The 24,532-nt window shown below is 40.6% G+C and overlaps 2 protein-coding genes across 8 annotated transcripts in view; one reads left to right on the plus strand and one right to left on the minus strand.

Annotated features, from left to right (window-relative positions):
- SMARCAD1 (SWI/SNF-related, matrix-associated actin-dependent regulator of chromatin, subfamily a, containing DEAD/H box 1) overlaps window positions 1–12,373 on the plus strand; it is an 81,012-nt gene extending 68,639 nt beyond the window's left edge. For 4 of the 5 annotated variants that reach the window (XM_006265264.4, XM_059722326.1, XM_019488083.2 and 1 more), the window contains 6 exons: window positions 183–304; window positions 1,374–1,562; window positions 2,899–3,017; window positions 10,552–10,734; window positions 11,196–11,305; window positions 11,815–12,373. In XM_006265264.4, the coding sequence (XP_006265326.2) occupies window positions 183–304; window positions 1,374–1,562; window positions 2,899–3,017; window positions 10,552–10,734; window positions 11,196–11,305; window positions 11,815–11,873 (782 nt within the window). In that variant the 3' untranslated portion in view covers window positions 11,874–12,373. The other variant, XM_059722327.1, reaches the window with a different exon arrangement.
- Window positions 12,374–15,297: 2,924 nt separating this feature from the next.
- HPGDS (hematopoietic prostaglandin D synthase) overlaps window positions 15,298–24,532 on the minus strand; it is a 68,508-nt gene continuing 59,273 nt past the window's right edge. The window contains exons 5-6 of one of the 3 annotated variants that reach the window (XM_019488088.2): window positions 18,839–18,937; window positions 15,298–15,934 (exon numbers count right to left, since the gene is read on the minus strand). In XM_019488088.2, the coding sequence (XP_019343633.1) occupies window positions 15,770–15,934; window positions 18,839–18,937 (264 nt within the window). In that variant the 3' untranslated portion in view covers window positions 15,298–15,769. Of the gene's footprint in view, window positions 15,935–17,186; window positions 17,588–18,838; window positions 18,938–24,532 lie in introns of those variants that run through there. The other 2 variants (XM_019488087.2, XM_019488086.2) reach the window with 2 other exon arrangements.

Below are 24,532 nucleotides of genomic sequence, written 5' to 3' on the forward strand. Positions count from 1 at the left end.
TGCCAAATATTACTTGTACATTCATTTTAAAATAATGTCCAAATTAGTTTTGATACAATTTTGCAGGTTCAAGTAGTAATTAGCAGATGAAATGCTGAAATCTGATTGGCATTTCATTAAGTCTAAAAATTAATACACATGCATCGTGCTGCATTTCAGTATATTCCTGTTTTTGGTCACAGAGAAGAACTCGGACACAGGCAATGTCATGATGCAACTGAGAAAAATGGCTAACCATCCTCTCTTACATCGTCAATACTACACGGATGATAAACTTAGGATTATGTCAACTCTTATGCTCAAGGTAAGATACTACAATTCACGCATGTGCTGTGGCTCCTTGAATAAGAAAGTTTTAATTTCTTGATTGAAGAAAATACGTACTTGAATAAGCTTTTTTTTCCTGGTTGTCAGTAACTAGCGTTCTAATTGTATGGTAAGTATTTTTAAATAAAACTTTGAAATAACCCATGAGAGCAGCCTTTCTTGGAAAGAAATGCTTCTAGCTCCTTTTTGTTCATCCTCTGCAAGTTTTTTTTTCTAGTTGAGTGTTTTCCTCAGATGTCTAGAAAGCAGTTGAGTCTGCTACCATATTTCTTGAGGGACTGAAGAGGCTAGTAGACTCTGGGAAAGTCAAGCAGGGAAGACATAAATAGCTGAATTATTCAAAGCCAAGTTCAGGAAAAAAAAGTATCGTGAAATGTTATGGTTTAGGTATCAGATCTTTTAAAGCAAAAAATAAAATACAGAACTATTATGGAAACAGTATGCATTTTAATAAAAAATACAACTACAACCAGGGTTCAATGCCCACTCCTTTATGAACCCTATGCAAGGAGCCTAACAAGTGTGGGACAGGAGACTGATGGAAGTGTGAAAAACCATACCTAGTAATAAAAGAGATAAGGTTTTCTTTTCTTCCTGTCTGAGCATGACAGTCCTCTGCCCACACTACATCCTATGATGGGTGTTCCCAGTTTCCTACCATCTGCCCAAGAATCAAAGTCCTTATTAAGAAATATCATCAGGGAAAGAGGTCCGATATGGGAGTAAAAGGTACCAAGGCTTGATGGTGAGTGGCTGGTAGCTGTTGTGGTAAAATGACTCTTGGTAGTTCTTTGTAGTTGAAGATTCTCTAGATCCTAAAACCACAGTAGGCACTGATATTCTGATACAGAAATCAGAATATCTCCCATAAACAGAAGTTGTACTGATGAGCTGCCTGCTTAAACAAAGCCGTAGAATTCACAGCATTTGTTCTCTGAAGAAATTTTTGGATGCACTGTATCTTCATGTTCTTGCTATGTATTGAGATGGGTGGAATAGACCTTCAGTGTGTAATACATTTTAGATTTGGGGTTTTATCTTTTTAGGAACCCACACATTGTGATGCTAATCCTGACCTCATCTTTGAAGATATGACCGTGATGACAGATTTTGAGCTTCATTTGCTTTGTAAACAATATGCCAATGTCAGTGACTTCAAGCTAGAGATGGACCAGATTTTGGATTCTGGAAAATTTAGAACTCTAGAACATATTCTCTCTGATCTTAAAGAAAAGGTTTGTAGTAAAAGAATATTATGCCTTGATTGTATTGCCCTATTCACAGCTTTGCTTACCAGCTGACAAATTGAATTCCTATTAAGCAGCAGCATCTACCATCTAAGTATTTTGTTACTGTATGAGATATTACAGTCCAACTTGTCACAAAATCATATTTTATTTATCTAATAGTACCAGTATGTATATTGCATGTGCAATGCTGGATAGGTGAGAGTAGTATGTATTCCAATGACTGGATGTTTAGATTTGCTAGGCATTCACTGCTAGCAGTAAAAACTAAATGCCTTGTTGCCTTTATCACTGTGGTAGTAGATGATACTAAATCCTACAGTGCATCTTAAGCCATGCTAATATTCAGTTTTAAAATTCACAAGAAATTTTATAAATACTTATAGAATATTTATCTTTGATCAACAGTTTAGCTCAGGGGTTGGCAACCTACAGTCCACAGGCTGAATCTAGCCTGCAGAGGGATTGGATCTGGCCCGCTAAGGTCCAAGCTGGTCCACATTTTACTAAAGGTACAACAGATTTCCCCAGCTGGTTGATCTGGTCTGTGCTTTGCCACTTGCCTCTATCTGCTTCAGCCAGCTGCCTACAGTCTATGTGGAAGGCTGCTCTTCCTCCATACAGCATCTGTTCACTGTTGCTGAAGGGCCAGAAAGGAATGGTGGCCTGTGGCACCGGCTGGGTCTAGGTTGCAAGGTGCCAGGGTTGTATTGGCAGAAGGCAGCTGACCCCTGCTTTAGCTGCTTAGTAAAAGGGCAACAATATTAATTTTTTTACACAATTCATAAACTTAGCAGTAACTCCTCTACAAGTGAGGTGAAACAAATATGTTAGAGTACCCACTCATGTGCTAGACAACATATAGAAAACCTACAGAAGACACATCCCTAATGTGAAATACATGTCTAAAATCAAGTGCTTGACTAATCAAAATGTAACATGCATTAATAATTGTCAAGAAAGATCATAGGTTGGAAAGTCAAGATTTAAGGTATTGACTCAGGTTAGACACAGGCACATTTGTCTCACAGCATACAGCAGGCTCTCATCCACATGGAATGGAGAATGAGTTCAAAATCAATCTATTTTACTAAAAGCATCGTTTTTGTTTTTTTCTGTTTGCATATGAAATTAACATCTCTTGCTTTTTTATGCATTTAAAGGCTGAAACACAGGTAGATTGAAGTAATTTAGATTTTCAGTGCCTGAAATTAGTTAATCTAAACATTATCTAAAAATTTAGACAGGAATGAGTGATCATTTTTGTGTTAATGAATGTTAATGTCTTGTTTAACTGGCTTGGGTTTGTTTGTTTTTATTCCAGGGTGATAGAGTTGTTTTGTTCAGCCAGTTTACTATGATGCTAGACATCTTAGAAGTTCTTCTGAAACAGCAGCAGCATAGATATATTAGGCTGGATGGAAAAACACAGATTTCTGAAAGGTAGGTAAAATCTATACTTGCAGAAAAGGAAAGAGAATACAAATATACATGCTCCCTATAAACATTTTCCCTACAATTAGTTAGAGTTGAAGTCCCCTTTTAAGTCTTTTGTATGAGGTTCTTGGAGATTGAAAGTTTGGGTCAATGGGTATATAGCTGATATCAACGTACAGTTTTCTGCAGTACCAAGGCTGAAATTTGAAATCACCAGTGTTTAAAATGGCCCCACGCTGCTTATGACACATGCACACAAGTGTACGTGTGCACACGTGCGCGCACACACACTCACACTTAGTGTGCAAAATTCTGTATTCCTAGCTAGGACTTTTTTTGCAGCTATTTTTTTGGTGTGTCCCTAGAAAAAAAAGGCACGTGATGCCAGATGGGAGGTTATTTTTAGAAAAATCAGCAGAGTGTCTTAACCTCAGATCTTGTTCCCTGAAAGCACTGCTGATGCTTCCAAACCAGCTTAATACTTCAGGAGCTAAAATGTCTTTTGGCTCTGAGACGCTGTGTGTGTGTTTTTTCTTCTTCCCCTGCCCCTACCTCCACCTTGAGAAACCCTGCAGGTTCTCTTGGCTCCAGCCCGTGTCTGCTGTCCAAGGTTGGTAGGAACACAGGACTCCAGATGAGGCTTTGGGTACCAATCACTTTGCATGGATATCAACAGAAAAGACTTAGAAAATTGTCATGCCTCCAATTGCCTATGTCTGTTTTGTTGAATGTTGAATTTTTTGAAAACTGTGGAGTAGAGTTTCCTCACTTGGGTAATCTGTACTTACTTTAGTGATTAACTTAGCTCCTTTGATAATAGCAGAATTGCTACTGTATTTCAGAATATTCTGAACATTGTCCTGGTTAAAAACCTTTATCAGTTAAGACTTCTGCACTGGTACTGTTGGCATCAGTATCCCTTCTTACTGCTTGTAAGGTTTGACCATTAGTTTAGAATGAGTCCCCTTTGCTCATTGTCTCTTTTATTGGTAATATTGAAATCTTAGCCAATAATGGAGGTACAAAAAAATGAAAATCCCCTTATATTTAGTACTCTGGTAATGTTACCTACTTTGCTTTAGTTCTGCAGTCCTTTCCCTCACCCTTGCTTTGGAAAGCTTTTCTTCGTCTGCATATTAAGTTTCTGTTGACAGATACCCGAGGCACTTCTGTGGATTCCCCTGGACTGACTCTTGAGGCACACCAGGGAAGGACCCTATCTTGTTATAGAGCCTGCTTTCCAAATAGGTGTTTCCCACCTATTTTGACACCTATATGTCCTTTTTATGTGCAGTGCAATGTTGGTCCTATTGGCTGCATGAAATGCCTTATTACTAGGCTTGGCAGAATTTAATTTTTATTTTTTAATAAACTTGATGGATAAAAAGTTCATTTTTAAGCATTTCTTTTTATTTTTATTGTTTGTTTGTTTGTTTGTTTGTTTGTTTTTAATTAAATTGACATAAGGATCTTCTGGATGGCAAAAAAAAAAAAAGCAATTAAAAGGCCAAGAAAACACAAACTTGTATCCTTTCTCACTGGAGTCTTTTTTCCCCCACGTACCAGTCTCACCAGTAGGCTGCTTAGCCTCTTATTACAGTCTCTCTTGGTTTCTCTGCAGTTGAGTTGTCCCACTCAGACATCAGGCACTCCCCCGCCTCTGCTTTGCACGCCTTCTTCCATAGCTGCTGGTTCCAATCTGGCTTAAATATTCTTTCCCCCTCCCATTTCCCCCCCTTTGGTAGGGGTTTACCTAGCCTGTTGTCTCCCTCTAGCCCACTTCCAGGCACCTGTGAAGGAGCAGCTAATTGCTTAATTGACATGGGCTGCCTGCTGTTTTCCTCCTTAAAAGAGACCTGCCCTCTATACTCTCATCTGCAACTCTTTTCTGTTCTTCCCTTCTCTTCAGTTATTAACGATGGAAATATTTTTTTTCTTTTGGTCTGTGAGTATGAGCTGAAATTAATGTTTATTGATGTTTAAAGATTAAAAAATTGAATCCTGCCAAGCCTACTTATTATTAATGCCTTTATCTGTTTAGTCTAGGTAGTCAAACCTTCTTAATAGATTCCTTCAAAGGGAGGCAAACTATCACATTAAGATGCCCTTAAAGTCTGTCAACAGAATAACACTGCAGGGAGGAGCATCTTCTTGAAGAGGAAGAGGGTCAGCATGTTCCTCTAGCCTTATCTCTATCGTTGTCCTCTACAGTAATCATTTTAAAGCCTTTTGGGATCTCCTGTCATTTCTTTAAGGTTGTCTGAAAGTTCCCCTGATGGCTCAAGCAAGCAAGCAAAACAATCCTGTAGATTTTTTTGATATCCTGTGATGCAAGGCTCTGAATCACCTGCCCATATGCCTATCAATGATGTTGATCTTGAACTTGCATGCAGCTTGTAGCAAAATCTGGTATCTTCTAGAATTTCAAAATAAATAGACTGCAGGTACCTAGTCAAGTGAAGGGTTTGAGTTCTTTATTCGCTTGGTCTGTACTTCTGTGGTTGTCATGGTGGCCCATAAAAACAGCAAATGTCTGGCCATGCTAGGTCTTTGTCCAGAGGCAAGAAACCCAAGAAGATTAACCTTATTTTATTGAAGATTTAATTCTCCGACATTAGCAAAGATTTACCTGCAAAAGATTCTCGGAATTTGTTGCGTCGTCTTTGATGGACAGATTTATGAAGTCTGCCATGGAAATCTTTTTCAAGGAGTGGTTAGGCTCAGGTGATGAAACCCAAATTAGGTTGGGATATGCATCTCTACTTTTTGTGGAAGGCTTGTGAGCCCAAGCAGAGTCCCAATAACACACACACATTCTAGAGCTTTGGGCTGTTCACCTAGCTTTTTGTCCCCAACAGATAATGCAATAATCGTGCACTAAAAAAATGCAAGGAGCAAGATCACTCGTGTATCACTTCCAGGATGGTCTGTTTCGTATCACTTAGCAACTCTCTGTGCACTATGTTCTGAGAACAGTTATTTCTGCTGATGTGAAAGCGCTCTTTCACACATGAATGAGAAGTGACTTGATACTAGTGCATGTATTCTAGAAATGGAGAAGTTACTTTGTGCACCTTTTTGCTACTAGTCTTGAATAGGAAGGAACCTAGTGTTCTGCTCGGGAAACAAAAATGTCCCAGGTCTTTCACAGATTAATTTGATTCAGTTTAGGAAGGAATAGTCTGTCTTCACCTTACCCTTCTCACTTTTAGGTCCCTGGAGAAGGCCCAAATGGTAATAACTCCAGCTTAAATATGTCACTAGTATTCTGATCTGATGCTCCTCACAAGCAGACCGCCACATATTTAACTTTCAAATCATCCAAACACTTCTTGTGTGGGGTCTGGGATTTCAGCTGGACCTATGTCAACATAAAGGTTATCTGGCTAAGCCCTGTTGGGAAGAGCTAGAAAAGTGTCCTTCGTTTAGAGCATAAGGTTTCTAAATAGGAAAATGTAGGGACGCTAAATGAAGATATTTCTGCTTGTAATCGGCCTTTAAATTCTTTAGTTTCAGATATGTTGGATTATGTTATTGTCTTTTGAAGTCCTCTGAACTAGTTCACTTGGCTGCTCTGCATCAGCATACTGTTTACTCACAGAAGGTGACTTTGGTTTGCAGGTCCCCCCCCCCCCTTAAATCTAATATTAAGGAACATAGTTCATACATTTCCACCACGTAGAACTGCTCACTACCTGGAACTTTGAACAAACATTGAAGTGTCACTGTATAGGGTGTGAAATACTTTGAGACTTGACTTTCCATGTAGTATGTATTTAAGGGTATAATTATGCTCAGTTCTTATGTCTGAAATTAACCAAAAGTGTCTTTGGAATTCCACACAAACCAATGTTTACGCAGCGTATCTTTTCTTCTTTAACTGTCATGATGCTCTCCTGAGGCTGAATGCCACATAATGGATGTTTTTAGAGCTATGTCGTACCTATCTGGGACATAGTCTTAACTGATGCATTAAATTACTATGTGACTTAAGTCAAAGGGGCAACTCCCTAAATAGGTGACAGGAAACATTAAAGCAGCCCGTTCCTTAAATTATCCTTCCCTGTTCCATTAGGGTTGTATCAGTATCTGTAGTTTGTTGTAGGGGAACGTATATTTCCGAAACCTCTAGGGCAGCTATTTGCAATTGATATGATCAAACTCCAATTATTTCTTTCTGACAGATTCTAGATCAGAGGACTAGTTTCACAGACCTGGCTCCAGTTATTATTTAAATAATACTCCTATTTCCCTTCTCCTTGAGGCAACTGCTAGTCAGGTCGGTAGATTGTATATGAAGCAGGAGCTACAATTCTATACTCAGACTTCATAGATTTCATAGATTTTTAGGGTCGGAAGGGACCTGGTTAGACCCCTTGCTCCAGGCAGGAAAGAGCTCTGGGGTTAACTAACCACAGCCAGATCCCTGTCTAATCTCTTCTTGAATACCTCCAAAGTAGGGGAAAGCACCACCTTCCTTCGAAGCCTACTTGTATGATAGTGGATGCTAAAAGATTTCCCTCTCTCATGTATGAGATACATACCTGCAATGGGAACTGTATGGGCATGAGCATCTCAAATTCCAGCACCAGTAAGGGTGGTTAGCTCCTGTTTACATCATCATCTCTGTCTTCATTTAGACAGTTCAACATATAAGATTGGATCCTGGGGTGGAATTTAATGGATAGCTTGGTAAATTACAGTAATGTGTACAGCAAAAGCTCCATTATCCAGCACCCATGGGAAATGTGGGGTGCTGGATAACCAAATGTGCCGGTTATCTGAGAGGCATTTTTGCCTGGTTGGGCAAAGACGTCCTTCCCGCCGCGTCTGGCACGTCTACATTTCACATTAACTGTGCCACCACTCCCCTAGTGTCAGTGTGTTGGGGAAAAGGGAGGGGGCTCCGCACAGGCTGCTGTACCCTGCTCAGACCGGGCTGTGGGATTTGACAAAATCGGAAGTCCCACCTCCGGTTTCCCTTTTGCTGTGTTGACCGGCGTCAACTGGCATGCCGGTTAACAAAGTGCTGGTTGATGCAGCTTTTACTGTATTATCTTGGATCTGTATTACTAACTTTAATATAGACTATTAAACTAGAAAACATTTTACACAGGCTAGAAAATCAACTTCGAAGACTAAAATTATATAATTTATGAGCCAGCACCGGTTTGTTGCGGGTAGGTCGTGTGTGACCAATCTCATTTCCTTTTACAACCAGGTGACCTATCACCTGGACAAGGGGGAAGAGATTGACATCATACATCTTAACTTCAAAAAAGCCTTCAATCTGGTATCCCATGATCACCTCCTGGCAAAACTGGCCAACTGCGACATTGGGTCCACCATGATCCACTGGCTGGGGAATTGGCTCCATGGCCGGACCCAGAAGGTGGTGGTTGACGGAAGTAAATCGTCATGGTGCCTTGTGACCAGTGGGGTACCTCAAGGCTTTGTTCTTGGACCTCTTTTGTTCAACCTCTTCATTAACAATGTGAACATTGGAGTCAGAAGCGGACTGGCCACGTTTGCCGATGATACCAAACTTTGGGGTAAAGCATCCATACCTGAGGACAGGGGGGCAATCCAGGCTGACCTTGCCAGGCTCAGGAAATGGGCGGATGAGAACCTGATGGTGTTTAACACTGAAAAATGCAAGGTCCTCCACCTTGGGAGGAAAAACCCGCAGCATATCTATAGGTTCAGCAGTGCCAAGCATGGCTAGTACTACGGCCAAGAGGGACTTGAGGGTCAGGACTGACCACAAGATGAACATGAGCCTTCAATGTGATGCTGTGGCTAGTAAAGCGAGCAAAACATTGGCTTGCATCCCTAAATGCTTCTCAAGAAAATCTCAGGACGTCATTCTCCCGTTGTACTTGGCCTTGGTGAGGCTGCAGCTGGAGTACTGTGTCCAGTTTTGGGCTCCACAATTCAAAAAGGATGTGGAGAAGCTTGAGAGAGTCCAGAGAAAAGCCATGCACATGATCAGAGGTCAGGAAAACAGACCTTATGACAAGAGGCTGAGAACTATGGGACTCTTCAGCTTGGAAAAGCGCAGGCTCAGGGGCAATCTGGTAGCCACCTATAAGTTTGTAAGGGGTGTTCACCAGGATCTGGGGGTACATTTGTTCACCAGGGTGCCCCAAGGGATGGTGAGGTTGAACAGTTATAAACTACTACAAGACAGTTTCAGACCTGGACATAAGGAAGAACTTTTTTACTGTCCGAGTCCCTAAGGTCTGGAATAGCCTGCCGCCAGAGGTGGTTCAAGCACCTTCAAGAACACCTTCAAGAGAAACCTGGATGTTTTTCTTGCTGGGATCCTATGATCCCTGCTGGCTTCCTGCCCCTGGGGGAGGGGGCTGGACTCGATGATCTTCCGAGGTCCCTTCCAGCCCTAATGTCTATGAAATCTATGAATTATGTGCAAATTGCATAAATTTAGTCCATTAATAACAAAATCTGTTATCAATTGTACTTTTAATTATTTCAAATGCACTTGAAATAATAATATGAATGACCTAGTGGAAGTGCTTATTGACAGCACTGATATCAATATTACTGTTTAATCTAGTCATGTCTCACTTATGGAAGGACTTTATTATTATTTTGAAATAAACTGAAGTATTTTGTTTTCTTTTTCTTAAAAAGAACATCAACCTTTTAATTAAGTATTGAGTATCATCTCTTGGGTTTCTTGCTATCAGTTAAAATCCTTTTTCATCCTATCTAAAATTTCTCCACTCTTATCTCTATGGTCTCTTTGATAAAATACCCATTCGTTCTGTTGACAGACATATGAATCTGGTGTTTGTTTTCACTTATTCCTTCTCCCTTCATGTCAGGCTATAAATGCTTCCTGTTACCTTCCTCCATGACATTGATACAGCTTGCTTTCTCTCTGTCCATACAAATAAGATTCTTGGTAATCAAACAAAGATGGTAATCATTTCTTGTCTTGGCTGCTGCAGTCACTTCCACTCTTGTCCTCCTGATACTTGCACTTCATACAAAACGCAGCCACCTGCCCCTGTCCTGCCACTTTCTCCAGTATGATGCATTCTGGTTTCTTATTTCTACCTGTTAGACCCTCCTCAGTTCTGTCCCTCTTCCCTGTCTGCCATCATGGCCACAAACATCATTCTCTTCCCTTTCCCATTGATGCCAAGCAAGGCCCTCATTTGCTTCTTTCACAGTCTTTTCCATGTGCTCTACGGTACCATCTTTTGTACGTAGAATGTCTTTTCAGAGTTTTCAAGGTGACTATCCTGTCCTCATTCAAGACTTTCTTCTTTGCACCCTCTTGAGCCAACTAGTAAGAGCTCATGTCAGAGATGGAGAGGTACTTTAGTCGATACCATGCATCTGTGCATGTGTGTTAAACACCAGACAAAACAGAAAAGTGTGGGGGTGGGAGTGAAAAGTTGTCAGTCTCTCCCCTAACTGCATCACTTCTAAGTCAGATTTTTCTTTGTCTGGAAAATAGCAATATTTTTTTTTTCACAAGGCTTGATAGTTAAATTATCTAATTTTACAGGATACATCTAATAGATGAGTTCAATACGGATATGGGTATATTTGTTTTCCTGCTCTCAACCAAAGCTGGTGGCCTTGGAATAAATTTGACCTCAGCAAATGTTGTCATTCTTCACGACATTGACTGCAACCCTTACAATGACAAGCAAGCAGAGGATCGATGTCACAGAGTAGGTCAGACCAGGTAATGTTGGACTTACTATTATTCTGTTAAAAGCAAGCTGCTGGTATTGGATACCGTACAAGGTATTACCTGAAAACCAAGGTTTTGAATCTTCAAGGCATTTTCACATATCAAATCTTAGTTGGACCATTCAGTATTTTAAATGTAGCACGTATCCCTAGCAAAGCTGAAGTCATGCTTCTGTTTTGCTGTTTAGAATTTTCTCATTACTTTTGGTTTACAACATGGTATATTTAGTACCTTGTTTTGTTTTGGACCAGATGTGATCAGGTTAAGCTATGCTAGAGTGTGGTTGGGGGAGGGGGAGAGACTTTTCCCATGTATATTCTAATCAGAAATGTTCATTCTTGAACATGAACCCTTCAAACATAAATTACATACCCTGCCAACACCATTTTGTCCTTTTACAGTTCTTAAAAGTGTCATTGTGCGCTGTCAACTTTATTCTCTTGTGATTTTAGAGAAGTACAAGTCATAAAGCTAATCAGTAAAGGGACTATAGAGGAGTCCATGCTCAAAATCAGTCAGCAGAAATTGAAGCTAGAACAGGATATGACTGCAGCAGATTTGGGTGAGTTTTTCTTGAGCATAATAGTACATTTCATACTTCACACTTGTTCTGTGATCTGTTTCACCTTCTTATAGCGATAGTTTACTCTGACTAGTTAGTCCTTGATTCAGATTTCTTCCACTTTCCAGCCTAGCTTCCTCTTGAATTTCTGCAGTGCACTTTTATAAAATAGAAACCAGTATAAAAATTCCAAAAGCCTTATTGTGCAGGTTATATTTAGAGTCAGTTTTCCCACTCCCCTCACCTCCCTCCTTTTTCCGCAGTTTTACTTGAAGTTACTGCAGAATTCAGTACTGGATAACTAAAGAATAGAAATTGAGCTTTAAAAATTAAAATAATAATAATAATTGTATGAGAAAAATGCACCTAATGTTCTGAATGGTAGAAGAGCTATAGTGAGATCCACTCAAGGGAGAGTAGCGTGATTTAGCCTTAACTGCATTGATGAATGTAGCTGTTTTGTGTGAAATGTTTTAATGCATTACTAATACTTACTTTTTACTCTGCAGGAGAAGGGAATATTCCAGCAGATATAGCCACTTTATTAAAAGCTTCACTAGGTCTCTAAAATGTAAATAAATTGTAGATCTTATTTAGGTGAAAAAAAGCTATGATACACATCCAAGAACTTTTACATTACTGATGACATGAGTTTTATGGACATTTTTAACTTTTTTGTAATTTCTTTATTGTATTTCTCATGGTATTGAGGATTTTTAAGTGATAGAATTCTCCAGATGCTTGACAACAAAAAATATGTAAATGCCATAAGTTGTAGTGCATAAAATGCGATTAATTCTTATTTGAAAAAAGTTTTCAAAATGGGGACCCTAGTTAGTGACCATTTTAACAGATCAGCTAATGTTTAAGATTGTCAGTATTTTTGTAATTATTTCTACCTCCAAATATATATAACTGTCTGTTTCACTGGATTATGTGTGTAGATTTTTTTACATGTGCCTTATTTGACAATGTTCATGTTGGTTTCTGCTTGTTTTGTTTTATTGGATGTACTGTACTGTTTTTGTATCAACTTGTTCAAATAAAATTGCATAGATTAACAATGGATTTTTTGGTTTGTTCAGTTTTTCTATTGAGAACAAAATCAAAAGTACAAAGCAGCAGTTATCATTTAGTAAGTCTTTTAATTGCAAGTCATTTTTCCAAAAAATGATTAATGCTAGTGTTTCTTTTTTACTATGTTGGAAGCATTAATAGTTTCTTGCCCTATAGCACATTATTGAAGATCTAGTCCTACAAAGACATTTTTCATCATGAAATATTTCCATGTTTGTAAATAAAGTTTGGAGGGAATCTGAACTCGGGTCTCCATCCTACCAACTTGGAGAAGTCCTGCTTTAGGTGCTGAAGTAAGAAGGCACCTATGCTGTATCTGAAGAGAGGGCTTTTGATCTTATGGTTTAATAAAAATTGAGCTTCATGTTCCTAAGGAGAAATGCTGAGTGTGAACTCAGGAGCATTTTCCCTTCCTGTGTGAAAGATGTGTCTTTTGAGTTGAGTATTTATTTAAAATGATCACTGTGCATAAGCTGTTTTCTTAACAGGTCCAGGATGTTCGTTCAACTTTAATTTACCTGGTTCCTAGAACACATGGGTAGGAAGCATTGCCTGAAAAGAGTTTAGCTTAGTCCAGTATAGTGCCACAATAAGGTTTGAATTGCACTTCTCTAACTTACCTCTTCAGTTCACATGGTAGTACCTGCTCTGTTGGACTGTACAAAGTCAAAGTTACAGTTCTTGTTGCATCTGCTGTTGAATACTCTACAGTTAACATTTTTGTTCGTTCCTGTTGAAATGTAGTTAGAGAACCCAGGAAAGACCATGTGACCCAAAAGTTTGACTAGACATAGGTTGAGAGATCACAGGTAAATGAAGTTGTTGCCAATAACATGCATCTGGCACGTTACAGTTATTTTCTGATTGTGCTCAGCTGATTTATGGTGCCATAAAATGGCAAACCAGCCACAAAGTTATTCCACAGAAAACGTGGAACATCTTTGTGGATTGTCTGTATGGCATCATAAATTGAATAAGTAGCACCCCCATGCCAATGCGTCAGTTGACTGTCACCATTGGCATGGGGGCAGAGGTTGCCCTCGGGACTGGGCAAGCCATGGTCCTGATTTGAAAAAAACAACCTGCTTCTGGAAGAGAGTGTTGCAGGGACAGCAGGTTAAAAGTCTTTTTTTGCGGGGCAGGGGATGAGCTTAGAGGCTCTGGCTACTGGGAAACCTGGCAACCCCTGAGACCAACAACCTTTCCTGCCTTCCTCTACAGCTTCCATGGGGGCTATAGGGCAAGGCACTTAAAATACTAGGTTGTGGAGAGTCAGGATGAACATACTCTTTTTAGATGATCTGGGACATGGGGACCCTAGGATGGGGGAAGAGGGTTTCCTGATTTCAGGGTCCTGGTCGTCTGGGACTTCTAAAAGCCAACAGGTGCATCTGGGCTATCCTGGGGAGGGCCTATAATCAGCTGGTTCTCTTACTTAACCCTAGCATCCCCTGCTCTGGAACCTGCAGAGGGCCTGGGGCAGCCCTGGGTCCAGGATGGAGCCTACCCCCTACCCAATGGCAGAATTGGGCTGGGGGTCAACAGTAGCGCAATTAGGACTGGAGGAATCTTATGCCACATTGCAAACACTGTGCCTCCCAGCATGTGTTTGAAATGGAGGAATTTTATGCTACAATCCCAATTGCACCTTTTTTTTTTTAATGTCAGTTAGGAGTCTTGGAGTTAGATTTGGGTTCTGTTTTCCATTCTTCCCATTTTTTATAAACTATAAACTACATGAAGGTCTATATGTGCCCCTCATGCAGAATAAGGAGATTGTGCATCTTTGTGAAGTGCTTCAAACGTCTTTATACAAGTTAAATGATAATCAGAGGTTGATGTTTTTGTTTGGAGCTTATTATTGGGTTCAGTGGGCAAGTTGGGTGTCTTGGAACAATTCCAGTTTATCTGTTCTGGTTCTCTTAACATCTGTCCCTCCTGTGGGTAGGGAGCAGGGGGTGCTGCTTTTACCTTTCTTTTGCTGACTTCTGGCAGCTCCATTCTCCCATTCATAAGCACAGCCTATGGTGGTTTGCTTGTATTGTAATAAATTAGTATTTCTTTTGGTGCTATTTACTCATGACCAGATAATCTGGGGTGTTGCCCATCCACCCAGCCAACCCTGCTGGGCTGGCCTGTGTCAAAACTACCCTTCCCCACAATCCCCCTGCCGCCACCTGTAACAGCTCACCAAAGCTCCTTAAGTGGCCCCCCAGCCCAAATAAATGCCCACCCTTGGCTTAGGTGGTCTGAAGAATAGGTGGAGTGGAGAACCAATAAAAATGGGAACAACCCCAAGCTCCAAAAGAACCCCAGACTAGAGAAACTGAGGTTGCAGTGATCTTGTTTCTTTGTAGGAATCTCTGTTATTTCTTGCGCTGTCTACAGTAGTCTTAGATCTTTGAACCCCGTCTGCTTCATTGTCAGTGGAACTCAGGGGAAAGGCACAAATAAGTAATAAGGGCATGAGGAGGGAGAGTGCTGATCCGGGCAGTCTAAGGGACTTGGATTGAAGTTCCACTTCTGGAAGTGGAAATCAAACTGTTATATTTGAAAAGTAGGCAAGGAACACCAAATAAAAGTAGGTTTTTAAATAGAGACCTATGTATCTTGTATAACTTTTACCTTTTTCCTCCTATTATCTATCTGAACTAGTACCCTTTAGCTTGAGATTCTGATATAAAGTATTGTCAAAATCATGTATTATCTATTAAACGTGCTTAGTCCCACTCCATTTCCACACCCATGTGCGTGTGCACACATGCATACATGTACCTGCACATACCTACCTACCTACCCACCCACTACAGAAGCAACAATGAAAGCGTAGTAAGATAAGTTAATGAATGTTTTTAGTACGAAGAAGACTAGAGTTTGAACATGGAAGGAAGGATGCAAGTTAGCAAATGTATTACTACATTCTCAATCTTACCTTTATTTGCTTTTTTCAAACATCTTTCCATAAGCAAAGTTCAATAATGTGTTTTGTTTTTTTTTGGTTTTTTTTACAGAAGTAAAATACAGTAGATAATCAAAATATGTAATGCATTCAAAATTTAAGTATGACCAGTGTTATAATCATGGAAAACCAAAAAGTTACTCTTATATTCAGAGTACCCTGTTTTATAATTAGCTGCTTACCTGGTTTTCATGAGCTTTACCTTGCAATTTTAGAACTGCATTAAATAAAATTTGTTTTCTGTGCTAGTGACATGGATTGAATATTAGGTGTTTAATTTCTGTCTAAATGAGTTGCCCAAGCAGATGGGACAGATTGAATGAAAATGATGCTTATGTTTCTTGTATACTTTGTACCTTAATAACTTCAGAAGAGCTTAGCCAAAGTGTAATGTATAAAAATATATTTAAACATACAAACATTTTAAATCATAAAATTGTCTTTGGTCTTTGTTGAATCCAAGCTGCAATAGCAGGAAGTGCTTGAACTCTTCTTTTAAGGACCCAGATATTAGGGTTGCTGTCTTCCAGGTCAGATTTAAGGGACAGAAGTGTTGTGCTGCACACATCCCAGTAAAAATCAGCCCAGGTTACCTAGTGAAGACAAAAAAGATAAAGCAACCTAACTAAAATAGGAATTCTGTTGTTTGATGTCATTTTACTAACATTATGAAATAGAAAGTGTAGCGTGAATCTAAAGTGCAACTGCAAAAGCTACACTTCAAACCATCTACACTAAACAGCTAAATTGTGTTTAAGGAAAGAGGTCTAGTTCAAGTACAGAACAGTTGTATGCTGATTTATTTTAATTTGCAGCTCAAGGCGTTGGCGTTAGATGGATAATCAAGATATAGGTAGATCCTGTCTGTGTTACAGATTTTAAGTGTTATAACTTGGGCTGTGAACAGATGTTACAGTTGTACTACAAACACCTTTGTAACCCTAAAAATGTTAAGGGGACAGATGTGCCCTCTTTAGTATTACAGAAAGATTAAAGAGAAGCTGGACTGAATGATAGAATTTCTCATTCAAATGCAAACAACTGAACTATAGTGAAAGCAACACAAAAAATTGCTGAGTATTTACTGCCAGGGTGCTCCATTAGTGACCATGTTCATGTTATTGCTGCTTTACCAGATGTGGCCCATGAAGCCAGTTTGAACAGCTCATCACTGGCGTGTTGGTGTACGTGAATATTCCTGCTGCTCTTCCTCCCCTCCTTGCCCCTTCCTCTGATTTGGGGGGTGTGGGGAGAAGTAAATGGCAGTGACTTGGTTCCTGGAAACTGGAGCCCTGTGAAAATTTAGCAGCTGGAAAGGGAAATGCAATGGAGACCTGCCCTTGGCAGCCCCATGCATGTATGCATGCCCATGGGGCTTTGGCTCAGCACAGGTCTGACTACAGCTCCTGGGAGCAGATAGATTATTTCAAAGAAAACCTCACTGTTCCTGAGCAGAGCATGCTCCCACTCCCACAATGGTCCAAAGCACGTGGTTCTCCCTTTAGGAAGCACTGAGACGTACAGTCATAGTAAGGTACTATGCGAACCAGTGAGCATCTGAAAGAATTTAATTATCTTGTGTGATATTATGGTTGGTCTTGTAATTTGTTTGTAATGTTCCTAAAGTTATTCTTACAGAATTTAAAATAATACTACAGAATGCAACTTTTTATGTTGTATTAATAAGCCTAAATTTACTGAAAAAGCATGTTTTCTTTTTCATATTAATACTAGGACATGCTAAAGTATAAAACCATAATGCTTTTCTATGTAGCCCTCAGCCCATTTCTGATTTTAAAGGTTTGGCCTGCGTGCTTAAACAAAACAAGACCAAAAAAAAAAAGGTTCGTGTCTTTTGTCTCACTGATATTTTCTGTTCATCTAAGTCAGCCCATGGATAGATGTCATGCTTTGTAGTGCTACAAAAATGGCATGAGAACTACAGAAAATGTCCTGTTTGAAACAGGTATCCAAGTTGTAGCTGAAATGCAGCTTGAAACAAGAACTTCTCTGTAGCACTGTTTTGTAGCATCATATGTAACATTATTCAGTTTCATGTCACAGTACTTGGGTCTCTTGCTCCTCTGATATCCATCCCCAACCCTATTCCAGGGAGAGTGGAAGAGTTTCTGGATCCTTGACAGTGTGTTGGGGGAGCAGTGCTGCAGTCTTGCCACGACAGAAGCTGCAAGTCTGCTCGTTGTGGTGAGCTGTGGAAGCTTGCTGCTGCCATGGTCTTGCTGTTGCTGCAATGGAAGCAGTAAGCTGTCATATCGTGCTGTTGCCCTGGTCAGCTGAGCAACAGCATGCTCTTGGACAGCTTGCTGCCTTCTATGAGAAGCTGACAATCTGGCTAGTGGTCCCCATCCTCCAATAGGGAAAAAGCAAATTGCCAGTGATCAGGCTGCCTTGCATGGGAATGGAGAGCAGAGGAGAAAGTCCCTGTCACCCCATGGCTAAAGAGTACACTTTTGTGGCAACTTGGTATTGCCCCGGCCAGGGGGGCTGTGAATTTGTGCCCCTGTAGTGCTATATTGTTGTAATGCTATGAAATGCTGAGGCTCTTGCTACAAATGGTCATCTGCCCACAGCTTCATCTTCTGACTCAGCCATAGTGGTAGGCTTGTATGTATACTCGCAATTGGGGCCAGAGTAAAGTTCCTGTCAATCCCATTCCCATGACTCATAGTGAAAACTATACGGTTCCACCCCTGCCAACAATTCTGTCCCAATTCTGGAAGCTTTGGTGAACTTTGGGGTACATGGACACCCACCCACTGAGTGTATGGAATGTGCTATAGGCTTCAAGCAAACCTATAACAGCCTGTTCCCAATTTCTAGCCCTTCTGCAACCCACTTCCTATCTACCGCTTGTAATTAGAGCAAATCACAGAAAGAGGCTAGCAGTCTGCATCCTGTTTTATAGCAGGAAGTTACTCAAATCTTGAGAAACACAATGTGGATAGCATTCATAGGGGATGTGAGGTAAGACAGAGCCGGGAAAGAATGGCTCATTTGGGTTGGACTGGGTGATGGTGACCCACAGGGATGCCCTCTAGGAAGGGGTGCTGACCTGAACTGTTTTGAAACTATTTTAACGTTTTTTTTGGTTTTTTTGACCAACAATTTCTAATAAGTTTATTGGTTAGCCAGCATGGTCAACATCATAATTTTCAAAACTATTTTGGAAAGAATTCTAGTCTGGAAACCTGGGGCTTTTAAGTGATGGATAAAAGATGTTTTTTTCTCCAATTAGGTAGAGTTGATTGGCAAATTAACATCCTTTTGAAATGTGAGCTTTAGCAAACAGCTGGGATACCCCAGAAGTACCACAACTCTTTGCAGCTCTGTATACCCCCAATTACCTCAGTAAGCAAGAAACCTAATCTGCCTGCTTCTACTGTACCAAAATAAATGTTCTCTCCTGCCTGCTTGGCTCACTAAATTGGCAGCTCTTTTAAAAAGTGGGATGAAGTGGGGAGGGTTGGAACACTCACAGATTCTCCAACCAGCCAATTTTTGTTTCCTAAGAATTTTTCCAAATCTTGTAGTAGTCCAGGAGCTGTGTTTGTGAGGAGATCATCAAATACTCTTTGCTGCAAAAAAGCACAAGAAATTAGCACGAGTTTTAAATCCCATTCTGAAGCTTTTTGAATGTACTGTTCTATGAAACAAAAACAATAAAAATAGAGGCATAACAGTTTTTTCAATAATAAACACTTTCTGAGCATGTTCTTATGTTTCCTAGTCTGGAGGTCATAGTTGGTCTACATCTTTGTGATAGAAAAAAAGGTTAGCATACAGTTAAGGATTAGTAAAACAAATTTAGCAATTCTCAGGCTGTAACTGTAGTTGAACAGTTGTACCTCTGGTTGCATGAAAATAACGTACTGTTATATTCAATAAGGCTGTTGTGATAAACTGTCTGATACCAGATTCTCAAAGAAGCATTTGTACAGTGTCCTTTCCAACATGCCTAAGTAATTAAACTAAGGGAATCCTCTGACTTGAAACCAACCCAGACAGCAAAAGGATGTTTGAACCACCAATTTTGGGAGACTTATGGCAACTTGCTGCTGTTTCAGATGCCAATCAGTCCCCTAATGTCAAACTTAGTAAGCTGCAAGTTCTGATCCAGTGGGAACACATCTACATGTGCTATTAAAGTGAAGCAGTAAGTTCTGGCACTAATTGCACCAGAGTTTATTGCTCACAGGCACTGCATTTACACATGTGCATGGGACCACAGCACAATAAGCCAGGTCAGAGCAGCCCCTGCTAGCAGGGACTCCAGGGGGTCAGCCTGCCAGTCCAACCCAGCTCAATGTGTTGCAGCTGGCAGGCAGCATCTACACATGCAGGGCTGCAGGGTAAAACCAAACAAACAAACAAATAAAACCTCCACAGCAGGATAGTACTTGTATTTACACATACTATCCTCTGCAGAGTTAATTAGTTTTCTGTGGCCTAACAGGGCCACACATGTTAAACACAAGACATTTACTGTGGAGCTAATTAGTCTACTCCATAGTAAACGTCTTGTGTAACTGCACCCTGGTTCACCTAGTCTAGTTCAGTTATCTGCCTCTGACTGTAGCTAATGCATAGCTGTAAAGGGCACCCACTCCTGTTTAAAGAGAAGAGATTTCCAAGCACATTTAGAAAAAATAGATTAGAATGCTTCATTTAGGTACATCTTACATTTCTCCCTCCTGCTCGTGTCTTTTGTCCTTGGAGGAGTAGAGAATGTACTAACAGGGCACGTCTACATGTGCATTAATGAGCCATAGCTACTGCACATTAAATTTATTACTTGTAATGACAGGTACTAACTCAATGTGCAGTAACTGGCACTAGCACACACTTTAGTCATGCCAATGTGCAGTAGATTAATTCTACTGTGAATTAGCACACTAGCATGACTTTTGCCATGACACTAATGTGCAATAGAACTTGTCTACTGCACTAAACTCTCATTCTTAATGAGCTCTTTTTCTAAGCAACTTTTGCGTGGCCTCCTGTAGGTTAATACTATATTGGGTAAAAATGTTTCCTTTTATTAGTTACCAAGTAGATTTCATTTTAATTGGATATTGTGTGCCAGGTTCACAAGGGTGATCTGATTTTACAAGACCTTCATAAGATTCAGTCTTTTAAGAGTCTTTCTCATGCCCACTTATTTGTCCCTTTCCTAAACTAATCTCTTTAGTCTCCTTCTAGAGAATCTTCTGAACCCATTGGTTTCTAGGTTTGTTTGACCAGCGGACCACTGTCAAACCTCAACATGGGATCTGAGCATCCTGCCTCCTTATCATTGAACTTTTAAATGAAGAGGTAGAAGGATAAGGAGGCAACATTCATGGACTACAGTTTGGGAGTCACTGCTGCAACTAATTCAATTGTTCATCTCTCTAGTGTTTAAAATCATACAGCCTTGAGGCCTATCTAGGAACAGGCATAACATACTTGCACATAATTTCCACTCCTTCAATTTATTTGCATTTTTCTTACAATGGTTGTCTCCTATGTTGACTTGTATGAAAGCATGGTAATTGAAAATATTTACAGCTCTTCCTGCAGAACTATTTACCAAGTAAGTGTTGTTACTGCAAAAGGAAAGGCATGTTAACTGCTTTGTTTTGTCTGAGGCATTGCATTCAATGGAATTTTTCTGTCTGTAATGTACCAATTCTTGAAAACTACCTCTGACCCGTTCCAAAAATTCAGAGAATGTTCTAAGTCTCAGTGGGGAAAAAACCAATTGGGCTTAGTGAGAATCAGAAACCAGAAAACAACTTATTTCCACCAATTCGGACTTTTCTCTTAGACTTGATCAAGAGGGAAGGCAATGATGTCACAGGGCCTTGAACAGGCAAGCAGAATTGCTCTGAGTCCTGAGTTCAGACAATGAGAGGTTAACATGTTTTGGATTAATGTGGAGGATCCTTTCTGGCTGCAAATAAGCGTTGTGTAGGTCAGATTTTAGTAGGAATCAGGCTGTTGGAAGCTACTTGCTTTTCTACCCACTCTGCCAGCCCCTTCTCAGTTGGGCTTCTTTTCCCCTACTCCATCCCTTGTCCCCAAGGTAGGAACTTTGCCTTCACTCTAGCGAGCTCACCACCACACAGCCCTATACCCTCAAAGGCAAGTACTGGCTGAGTGTACAGCTAAGCTACATAAGAAAAAAAAATCTTGGGTATAATTACTAGCCACTGATTACTAGCTACTGTTCTTGCCATCTCTCAAGCTAATACCCTCCAATACAGAAATAGCACAAATGACATAGAAATTACTTTAGTATATTAGGAAATTACAATAGAGTACAAGTAGTACTAAATGGTATTGGGTACCAGAGTAAGAATGCTACATGAGTTTGATCTGACTCAATAAATGATGATTTGCTATTAACACTGTAGATTAGTAAACTTCAACATCACGCATCTTCCCTATTTCTGCTGTGCTCTAGTATTTTGAATGTCTCTACTTGCATTGACGTCAGAGATTATTATTGTGTAATTTATTCATAATCTGTCTGATTAATTCTTTGCAATCTCATTGTCTCAGCTGCTCAGTATTGCAGAAGAGAGTGAGGCAGGTTCCCCTTAACTTTCCCAGTGGTCCATAACTTTGAACCAAAAGTTTAGAATTGTCCTTCACATGAATTTTCCGGGAACATGAAACCATTCATCTGAGAGTAAAGACCAGTGACAAAGTAACCTTTAATTACATATCTGAAATAAAAATTGCTGGTAACTTTGATGTTCAGACCCATTCACCTTGAACTAGACTTTCCTTGTATCATTTATGTTAGCAGTTTAATCCATTCTGCATTTGTGGATTTCCTTAGAAAGGAAAATGAGTGAGCTATACGTAATACATATGCTGAAGGTTATTGAAGAAAATTACTCCTTATTTTACCATTTTTGTCTAATTCTTCCTATGTTACATCCCAAATGTGCCTGGTATTTCACCATTTCTGCCCCAAAGAGCTTTACAAAGGAATTGACTTGCCTTTTCCTACTTTACTCTCAAAAGTCTTTCACTCTTTGATGCAAACTTTAAACATCCCATACATAAGCTGTCACTTGAGCTTGCTTATGTGTAATCTTGCTTGCTACTTGTAAGGCTGTTTCTCCTTTGTGTGTGGAAAGATAAGGAATGTAAGGCCAGAAGACATTGTTTACTAGTAGCATTATTTGTCAAATTCATTCTTTGGCTTTCCCTTCCTCTGAGTCTAGGTTTCGGGAGGGTCAGAGGAATTTGGGAGTTACTTTGTTTTATAGGTTATTTTCAAGTGGTAAGGAGGTGGTTGGGGCTATTTTAATAAAGGTCAGTTTTGCATATTGGCTCTAAGTGAAGTTCAAACATCAATTGTAAAGAGATGCCCATTTTATTTCATAGGTAGAAGAGGCAGCCATTGTTACAATTATTTATTAGCAATTTATCTGTATTTATTTCTAAGTAACAACCAGGAAATCATAGATTATAAAACCAGAAGAGACCGTTTTTATAATCTATCTTGACCTTTTACATAGCACAGGTCATAGGATTTCCCACAGTTCCTTTTTAAACTGGACAGAGCCTGGCTTTTAGGAAAAAAAAACATCCAGTCTACATGCAAGAAGATGCATACTACCATCTGGCAATGTAAGTTGTTCCAGTTGTTAATTACCCTCTCCATTAAAATTTATGTACTTCTGATAAATCACTCTTACATTGCATTGCTTGGACCTGCCTTGGAAAGCTTTAAAATGTAATTTAATGAGAAGCAATAAAACTTAGATTTGTTTAAAAAAAGCAGCCCCTGAAGTTTACACTCCCATCAACAGGCTAGAATAAAACATCTTATAGCTCTTGGTTGTTTCATAGTTTCATAGTTGGTAGGGTCGGAAGGGACCTGAGCAGATAATCTAGTCCGACCCCCTGCCATGGCAGGAAAAAGTACTGGGGTCAAATGGCCCCAGCAAGGTGTTCATCTAGCCTCCTCTTAAAGACCCCCAGGGTAGGAGCCAGCACCACTTCTCTGCCGCCCTGACAGTGAAGTAGCGCCTCCTGATGTCTAGTCTGAATCTACCCTCTGTCAGCTTGTGACCGTTATTTCTTGTCACTCCCAGGAGTGCTCGGGGGAACAGGGACTCCCCCAATGCCTGCTGGTCCCGTCTGACTAGTTGGTAACAGGCCACTAGATCCCCCCTCAGCCTTCTCCTGTGGAGGCTGAACAGGTTCAGGTCCCGTAGCTTCTCCTCGTAGGGTCTGCCCTGCTGCCCCCGGATCATGCGAGTGGCCCTCCCCTGGACCCTCTCCATGTTGTCCACATCCCTCCTGAAGTGCAGCTCCCAGAACTGGACGCAGTACTCCAACTGCGGCCTGACCAGTGCTGCATAGAGGGGGAGGATCACCTCCTTGGACCTGCTTGAGATGCATCTGTGGATGCGTGACAAGGTGTGGTTAGCCTTCCTGACCGCGTCCCCACACTGTCAGCCCATGTTCGTTTTGGCATCAATAATGACTCCAAGATCCTTTTCTGCCTCTGCGCTGACGAGAAAGGAGTTCCCCAGCCTGTCGGTATGCTGCTGGTTCTTCCTCCCCAGGCGAACTACCTTGCACTTGTCAGTGTTGAAACCCATCCTGTTCTCATCCGCCCACCCCTGTAACCTGTCTAGGTCCGATTGCAGCCTATTCCTCCCTTCTAGCATGCCCACTTCCCCCACAACTTAGTGTTGTCTGCGAATTTGAACAGGGTGCTTTTCACCCCCTCGTCCAAGTCACTGATGAAGATTTTGAACAGTGCAGGCCCGAGGACCGAGCCCTGGGGGACCCCACTGCCCACATCCCTCCAGGTCTAATAAGACCTGTCCACCACCACTCTCTAGGTGTGGCCCTCCAGCCAATTTGCGACCCATTTGACTGTGTAGGTGTCGACACCACAGTCCCCTAGTTTTTTAATGAGAATGGGGTGAGAAACAGTGTCAAAGGCCTTCCTAAAGTCCAGAAAGACTACGTCCACTGCTACCCCTGCGTCTAAGGATTTTGTGACCTGGTCATAGAAGGCCACCAGGTTGGTCTGACAGGACCTGCCTCTAATGAACCCATGTTGGTTGCCCCTAAGCATAACCTCCCCTGCTGGCCCCTTGCGGACATGCACCAGGATAATTCTCTCAAAAAGCTTACCCAGGATCAAGGTAAAGCTA

This window comes from Alligator mississippiensis, chromosome 2, assembly GCF_030867095.1.
Source record: "Alligator mississippiensis isolate rAllMis1 chromosome 2, rAllMis1, whole genome shotgun sequence".
Classification (NCBI taxonomy): Eukaryota; Metazoa; Chordata; order Crocodylia; family Alligatoridae; genus Alligator; species Alligator mississippiensis.